This window comes from Dinoponera quadriceps, unplaced genomic scaffold (genome assembly GCF_001313825.1).
Source record: "Dinoponera quadriceps isolate SergipeBrazil2010 unplaced genomic scaffold, ASM131382v1 scaffold1782, whole genome shotgun sequence".
In the NCBI taxonomy this organism is placed as follows: Eukaryota; Metazoa; Arthropoda; class Insecta; order Hymenoptera; family Formicidae; genus Dinoponera; species Dinoponera quadriceps.
This window is the reverse complement of record NW_014555947.1, coordinates 2,426,641-2,434,834: the sequence shown is the minus strand read 5'-3', so window position 1 is coordinate 2,434,834 and position 8,194 is coordinate 2,426,641. Positions and strand designations below refer to the sequence as shown.

Sequence of the window (8,194 nt, the reverse complement as noted above, 5' to 3'; positions counted from 1 at the left end):
ATTTTTTTCAAAATAGTATGTAAAATATGTAACAGTTTACTTTTAAACTAACTCACTATTGAATCACACGTTGTAACTAATTGGACGTCAGATTAGCAGTTCTCCCATTAGGATTAACAAGTTACGATTACAGCTTATCACAATGTGATTCATAATGAGATTTGTATGAATCGCTAGATTTTACATATCACACGTTTGTATAGTATAATATAGAAAAATAATAAAAATAATTTTGCTTTATTATTTATCGGTAATAACAATATGTATCATGTGTGCTCTACACATGTGTTCATATATTTATAGGTGCATGTATTTTTACGATTATTTAAAGCTAATGTCATCGATCGTTTGAAAAGTGTTTTATAGTTCATCTTATATCTCTGGCTTTCTTTCGCGAATGGTGCTTAATAAAATGTACATAAACTTATATAAAGGCGATTGAATATAACATACTTCAATTCTTTTTAAAAGGCAAATGAAAGGTTCGAAGGAAATTCTATTAAATGAAATTAAAGAGTGCGCCGATAAGATACACAATCTCCACCTCTCGTTAATTGTATTAAAACCTCTCGTTCGATGAAAAGACTTAAACGGCTTGTTATTTGTTGATGCGTACTCGTCGAACCATGGGAACGTCGTATACCAAGTGAAAGAAAGTATTTGTTATGTGAGAGAGCGCTCTGGTCCACGCAATGATTTTATAATTGACTTCTTTCAACAGCGGCAGCGCGTCGTTTATAACCGCAGGAGGCGTTCTTCTGAAAAAATCACCGGTGATACACTCATTTTGAGTAAATGAAACATAAGAAGATAATTTCTATTTAATTTTCGACTTCTATTATTTCTTCCCTCTTGAAAAGCCGCGCAAGAATGTGCAGCGAAATTCACGAAAGTGACGCATGTCTTCACCTTTCGTTGTCTGACGGTGTTCCTGTCTGATTGGTGTAGGTGTACATGTAACAGGCTGGATACGAGCTTGTCGTCTTTACTTGGTGAAATATTCCCGCTTTCACCGGTATCGAAACACCCTTCAGTACGGAGATCGCGTCCGGCGAATTCTCGTCGATGTAAGTCACCTCGCCCTCCAGCACGGTCAAAGAGACGTTGGTAAAGTCGGTGGATATGTAGTTTTCCAGATGCATGCCGGGAAAATCGGCCACGAACAACACGTCCGTGTAATTCGACCAGGTATACACGTGCTGGAGGATCTTTTCCATTTCATACCTGAAGCCATCGACAAACAATTAGAGTGACTCATTTCGAGGAGATAAACTATATGCCGGTCGAAATCTGATTTAAAAGTTCCGATGTTTGGTCAAAGAAGCCAAAGATCGTTAATTATTACTAATTAATTAATTATTAACTGGGCGAATATAAGCGAAGCGTAGTTCTTGGAGACATACCGATACGAACTGTACTGCCTGAGTAAAGGCATCAGGTACGAGACCGGCTTGAAGGGATGCCAGTCGACCGTCAGCATGTCGACGTACGGATCGAATACTCTCTGTTGAAATCTGCCGTTCAGCGAACACCACACGTCTATGTAGATGCTGAGATTCGTAGACAGCTTCATCCACATCTGCTTCTCCTCGGTATGCCGACTGTCGCTCAACGCTTCTTCCTTCCGACGCATCAGATTATCCTGAAAAATTACATAAACGAACTGATATAATTTTAAGATTGATTCTCACATTCTCTGTCTAGATGGCGGCAGACAAGCATTCAAGCATTCAACTCCCCGTCGAGATGGGGATAAACCTGAGAGAAGCGATTAATAGAAGAAATGCGGCTGAAAATCCGGTGAACTGTCGGGAACCTTTTGATAAGTTCAATTAGGATGAGATATACACATCTAATGTATCGACGTTTCTTGCACAACACAGTTAAATAAATAAAACGACAGAGTGTAATTGTTGCTAGTTTCGCGGTCCATTCGGATTGTCGAAATCTTACCTTCATACATTGCGCATACTGCATCGCCATGTCCGCATGTCTCACCCATCGGTCGTTCTGCGCCCACGCTTCAGGGTCCAGGTACCGAACCTGGTTGTTCACGTTGTCGTGCACCTTGATGACCACGAGCACGGTGTCCCACGCGTGGACCATCATGTCCCAAGAATAACCATATAATCCTGGCACCCAATTGTTGTAACCCTGAAATATATACGATTGCAAATGCGAAAATTAGGAAATAAAATAAAAATATAACAATTTGAAGGTATGTATTTCAAAATATGTAATTTTTAAAAATGCAATAGTCTTAATTCATTAGGTAGACGCGAGCTAGCAAAATCATATTATTTAAAACAGGGCTGTCGTCAACTTTGCGCTTTTCCGTAGTTTCCATGGTTACCGCCGACTGCCGTTCCCATTCATCTCATTTCATAGCATTTAAACTCCTTTCGGAGACGTAAGATGCTCGATTTCAGGGATGATATTAGCTTGAAATCTGGTTTGATAAATATCGCCCCACACGCTGAAACAATTGGTCTGTTCTTTATAACTGAACTGGCTGCACTAGTTCAAGAAAATTACACACTGAAGCGTGAGAATCTTGTACGTACGTTTCATATGCTTCAATGTATATGTAAATTTCTTGAAGTGGGTGCAGTCAATTCAGCTGTGAAGAATAGACCAAGAGATAGAATGACGCTCGCTCATTGTGAGCGTTATGTGGAACTTGCCCTAAATGCTATAAAACAAGAGAAATGGGAATAGCAGTCGGTGGTAATCATGGAAAGGTGCAAACCAGCGGCAGCCTTGACTTAAAAATATTTCAAGTATATACACCTAACTCAAGGAATTAATAAAGTGTTTATATCACACAGAAAACACATAATGCGATCCATTCAAGTTTTGATTATTTTTCTTACGCGTGTTTTTATGTAATATATTTTTTAGTGGATTGTTTATGTCCAATAATTACACCAAAAAAAATGATGAGGTACGATTTAAGTGACTGGTATGATTTTGACAACTCTTCCCTATATATGATCTTACAGTATATAATAATAATTAGCAGGCAACGTAAAGTTAGCGATTACGATACCTTCGATATAAAATGCGAATACGGCAGGAAGAATTGCAGGGCGATGTGACACAGCAATACGGACACCACGAACTTCTGCTTCTTCGTAACTTTCGTTGCTCGTCGAATCCTTGGAATTTTTTCGCGAACGTTCACGGCTTCCTCTTCACTAGGCTCGATCGTATTTTCAAGTAACTGCTTGTTACCGCTGTCACCTTCGTTGATTTCTTCCTTAGATTCCGTCTCGGTAAAATAATCTCGGTTTCTCTCTTTCCTTTCTGCAAACGGAACTTCCGTCCATCATGCAGCGAAAGTGATATCATCAGATGAAAGGAAATTGTCGCTCACCTTCGTGTGTCGTTCGGTCGTCCAAGATTTCACTCGAAGACGACACGGAGCTGTCGGACTTCGGGAGTTCTTCCGTTTGATCATCGTTCGCTTTCGCGCTATCCACGTGGATCGGATTGACGTCAGCAGCGGAAACCTCCCGCCGCCAAATGAAATAAAGGCCTAATTTACGCGGCCAGTCCGTGCGGCAAAACAGCGGCATTGTCGCTAGACACACGTACGGGAACATCCCTGGAAGCGCGTTCTTCGTGAAACATCTTCGCCCTTCCTGAATCCCACTCGAATGACGATACGAGGAATCCCCGATTGTGTTTTTCGCGGTTGATTAATGCGGCTGATTAACAGTCTTGTCGACTGTTTATTTCGAGTGCTAGTTACCTATACTAAATAGCCTCGTGTTCATTAAGTGAAAAGCTGTGCACACTACCATGGCTGGTATTCGTGTTTTCTCGAGCAACATCCAAAACCCGACAGACAAGTCGAAGATGAAGGCGAACCAGTGGACGATCAAAAAATCCGTCTGCTCGGTGGTCAGAAAGAAACTGCAAGAGGAGAAGCGTTATTATTATTTTACGAAACTACAGTTTACTTTACAATTACAAAAATATTTCTTCGGTGGGTACTAATAGCATTCACTTAAATTAAAATTTTTTTTATTTAAATAGAATACATAATTTTTATGAAAAGTTACGAATTTAAGAGAATGTATATTTTGTTATTTGGGAAAAATCTTTCTCAGTGTAACACGTTGATTGCACTACCGGCGACATATTCAATACATATATGTGAAGTAAATGAGAAAAATATCTCTGGCTTTTATTTAAGTATATTATTATTCTAATTTGTAATTTCTTTATGGAGATAAAATTTCTTCGCGTTCATACGACTAGCCAAATGTCGCCTCTGAATTTGAGTCGAGCAGCCATCACGTTGCAGAATTAATTTCAAGCCGAGAATCTATAGAAGATAATTTTCTTTTTGCGCATTCATTACAACATGTAATTTTATATGCGCTTTCTGTCATCGTGCCGTGCTTACTGGAAAGGATAGAAGACCCAGTGTCTGGATAGATTCGTCATGGAGTAGCCTTCGAGCCACTCCCGGCTGGACTTTTTCAGGCCAGCCAAGAAGTAAAGCGCAAAAAACTGAAACTTCAGGATAAAATAATTCCAGTAGGGCACGCAGTCGCCGTGCCGTCTTGCTTTGCTCGCGTCCAATGCGCTGCGGAAACGCGAATAAATTAATATTCAATCACGATCGACTTTCTCCTTCTCTCTGTCTCTCAGGCGTTTCCCGCAAATTTCAACTTACAGGTACTTGTCCGACCCGGTGCCCCAGAACAAGATCGCCACGAGGCCGTACAGGTAGGTATGATTGTTCCAGTAACTCTTGTCCAACAGGAAGATGTACCAGTAAGGCAGGGTGAAGCAGGCGCACGAGAGCTTGAAGCGCCAACCGAGCGCGATCCCGAAGGCACCCATCCACATCACCGTGTACAGGATTATCATCCACGGCAATGACAGTGGTTTCATTCCGTGGATCAACGGGAAATGACATTCCCACGGGTCGCCCCATTTGATGTCGATGTTGGCGAATCCTCTTTCTTCAACGACGTCTATCACCATGCACAGACCTACGAGAAGAAATGCCAAATATCGTCTGATCGTTAAAATCTACGATATTGTGCAAACTGGTAATAAAAAAAATATAAAATCAGTAATAAATATTACTAATATAAGTGTATGTATATAAATATAATAAATATAATAAATAAGAAATTTACGATAATAATAATAATAACAACTTTATGGAGCACCAAAGAAAGAAAGAAAAGTAAACAATACTACAGAGTACTCACAAAAGAATGCTATCGATAGATGAGGCAACAACAATGTAACTTCTTATTATTTATGTGTGAAACATTAAAACGATTATAATTTTGAAAAATTTTCCGGACAATCCCGAGAGAAGGAACTGTACAGATTTTTTATCGGATGAAAAACTTCTTACCGACTTGGAGTGATCGAGTGAAATTGCGACTCGGGTTGCACTTAAATCGAATGTAATTGCAAGAAACATCCACCTCCGTAGTTAGAATCGGATTTAATCCCAACGTTCAACAATGTTGGAAGACAAGACATAATTAAGATAGGCGTTATTAAACGAAGGGGAACACTGTGCGAGCGTCGGGCTCCACTTTTTCTACGAGCGACATAGAATCACAGTCGTACTTTCATTGGCTCAAGCCATTAATCCTCATGACCGCTTTAATAGGTCTTAAATTGTGTCTAGTTATTACGATTCAAATTCTCCACTCCCCGCTTATAAAGTGTTGCAGCAAGTAGGATTAAATTGTATGTTACCAGCGGGACGAGTCTGCGCGCAGATTTGCGGAATGCTCTCTTAAATCGTTTTATCAATTGAAAAAAGACACTAATCGCCTCAAGCATCAACAAAACAGCGATTATGAAGTAATTCGAAAACTTCCTGTGTCTCTCGATTTCTCATTTCCACACTTTCTGATTTCTAATTTCCAATTTTAATTATAATTCAAGTCAATCAATGGATGGAAACGAATTGCTTGTTAATCGCGTAATTAGTGGCGCTGATGTTCTGGCAAATATTCACATCGTACACCTCTGTCGTGGAAGGCTGCCGGTTTAAAAATCACCGCCAATATTACGATAGAAATATCCGAATTTTTATTTACCAAACAGAGCTCTGGCCACTCCCAAACTGGCCGGGTCGGTCGGGCGGTAGAGGAACCGCGTGAACTTCTCGAAGCTCGACACATCGCTCACTTTGCAGCCGCAGAGCTTCTCGAAGCTGTCGTTGAACGACGGTATCCACGATGACCACCGTCTAACTGCGGTCCTCGCGATGTTTGCTGATCCTTTGTCCGTCGACATAGTCGCGTTTTTCGCCGACTCGTCTTTTCTCCGCCACATAGCACCGTTTTCGATTTTCCGCGGGTTCTGCGGTAAAACGGACCTTCAATTAATTGTTTCTCGACGATCAATTAGAAAAAAATGAAAACAACGGCGCGTCGCACTTCAAAAGCCCGCGGTGCAGTCGCGCTTTTGAGAAAGCGCACCGTCCGAGGTGCACGCGAAGCGCGGAAATCGTCGCACCTTTCCGTGTTCGCAAGATGGCAAATATTTCATCGGGTGTGACGTCTCCCGCGAAAATCTTAATCTGCGACGTCGAGAGTGCTTGGAGATTCCGGGCGGATCGAGAGAAGCAAACGGAAGTCGTACTTAGCTGGGCTGCCCGGGCGAAAGGAAACGACGACGGCGGCGACGACGACGATGACGTGAGAAGTCCGCTGCGGTAGAATTGGAAGACAAGATCTGGTCGGAAGCGTTCTTCCTCGTAGCGCTGTGCGGTAGACTGGCCAGCCTCCGTCCGGAGTCTGGAGCAGCCGCAGAAGGAAGAGGAGCACTTCGCGCCGGTTGTTCCGGAGGCTCAGAGTAGGAATACCGTCGCCAGGCAACGTGGCGGACTATTGACCCGCGCCCGCGCAATAATTATACTTTATCGGCACTTCTTCATCCTGCACACGCTCGTCACGCTAGGACTCCGCCACGTCGCCGGTCTTTCGTCGGGAGGCGAGATCCACCTTGAGGGAAATGCGAAAATAATAAGCGATTATACGACGTGGCGAAATGAGGCGCGAAAACGAACTCTCCTTTCGCGTCAAAGAGAGCGTCAAGTTCCCACGTTCGCGTACGAGCCTTTCATTTCTGTCGTCTTCGTTATTAATGATACTTCGTTAAATGATAATTAAATTATAATTATTAAGTTATAATTATAGTTTTAAAGTATCGGAAGAAATGGTTTTCTTTTTTTAATTTTTCCGCAAATTTCGTAGTCGTTTCTTACCTTCTTTGCGGAAAAAAATTAATGCGGCAGGTTTTAACCGAACATACGTGAATTTTTCTAAACGAATTTTCCTTATCGGAACAGAAACCGAAGAAATCCGCGCAGAAACTATTCATCCCGAAATTTGAAAACTACAATAATAATTTAAAAAAAGATTGAAACTAATGAATAACGCGATTATTTCACCAACGGTCGGCGCAATCGTGACGGATGGAAATTCGAGGTTTTCGTCGCATTCGAGAGATCGAATCCTCTGATATTCTTTTTGGACTGATACGGAGCTCTTCATTGGAAGAGTCGGACGTATGTGAGTTATGGCAGAGGTACGATTGATGTGTTATCTTCTATATATAACGCGTATGATTCATAAGATCTCATTAACGACGCTTAAATTATAACTGTGCGCTATTTTTAGTCGTACTTTACGTTACCCAAGCAACAATCGCGACTTAAGCACGCGATTGCGAGGCTGAATTACGCGACTGCCCTCCCCCCCTGTTGGAAAACTTGCATTCCTCTTTATGAATTTTCGCAAATCGCGTCCAACCTGCGTACGATTCATTCGTCCGAGCGCGAACGAGCATACTAACGAACTGATTATCGCGTATCGCGTGAAACAAAGTTGCGATTATTACCCGAACGCACTCGTCTTTTTTTTTTTGTCGCGATTAACGGTAGAAGTCAAGTCGCCTCTCATTGTAACGATTATCCCGAAAATACTTTCGAAAGATTTATGTCTCTCATGTAAATTCGAGATAACTGGCGAGTGGTAACCCCCGACTCGGTCTTATCGGCGCGATAAAAGTAACCGAAGCGGATTTAATTAACGTAAATACGACGAGTGATTTATCGCCCGCAGACTTTTCCGCCGAATCCCGTCCTACAGTGACGCGTGACTGTCGTTATCGACGATGTTGCACCAACCACTGTCGAGTG

At 41.9% G+C, this 8,194-nt stretch overlaps 1 protein-coding gene across 1 annotated transcript; it reads right to left on the bottom strand.

Moving 5' to 3' along the window:
* Positions 1 to 6: 6 nt before the first annotated feature.
* Positions 7 to 6,766, bottom strand: LOC106746013 (vitamin K-dependent gamma-carboxylase). The gene is made up of 11 exons (XM_014622111.1): positions 6,634 to 6,766; positions 6,087 to 6,351; positions 4,688 to 5,009; positions 4,415 to 4,597; positions 3,755 to 3,918; positions 3,377 to 3,607; positions 3,050 to 3,306; positions 1,954 to 2,154; positions 1,404 to 1,642; positions 910 to 1,224; positions 7 to 758 (listed from the first exon to the last, which is right to left on the bottom strand). Exons 2-11 carry the CDS (start codon positions 6,322 to 6,324, stop codon positions 599 to 601), a joined length of 2,310 nt encoding a protein of 769 aa, XP_014477597.1. The 5' UTR covers positions 6,325 to 6,351; positions 6,634 to 6,766; the 3' UTR covers positions 7 to 598.
* Positions 6,767 to 8,194: the final 1,428 nt, after the last annotated feature.

What these genes read in the sequence shown, in the direction of transcription:
- LOC106746013 (XM_014622111.1), bottom strand. Translation starts at nt 6,324, where the DNA reads ATGTGGCGGAGAAAAGACGAGTCGGCGAAAAACGCGACTATGTCGACG. An exon ending in CGACCGAACGACACACGAAG is followed by an intron (nt 3,307 to 3,376) that starts GTGAGCGACAAT and finishes TTCCGTTTGCAG; the next exon opens with AAAGGAAAGAGAGAAACCGA. An exon ending in AGGCAGTACAGTTCGTATCG is followed by an intron (nt 1,225 to 1,403) that starts GTATGTCTCCAA and finishes CGATGGCTTCAG; the next exon opens with GTATGAAATGGAAAAGATCC.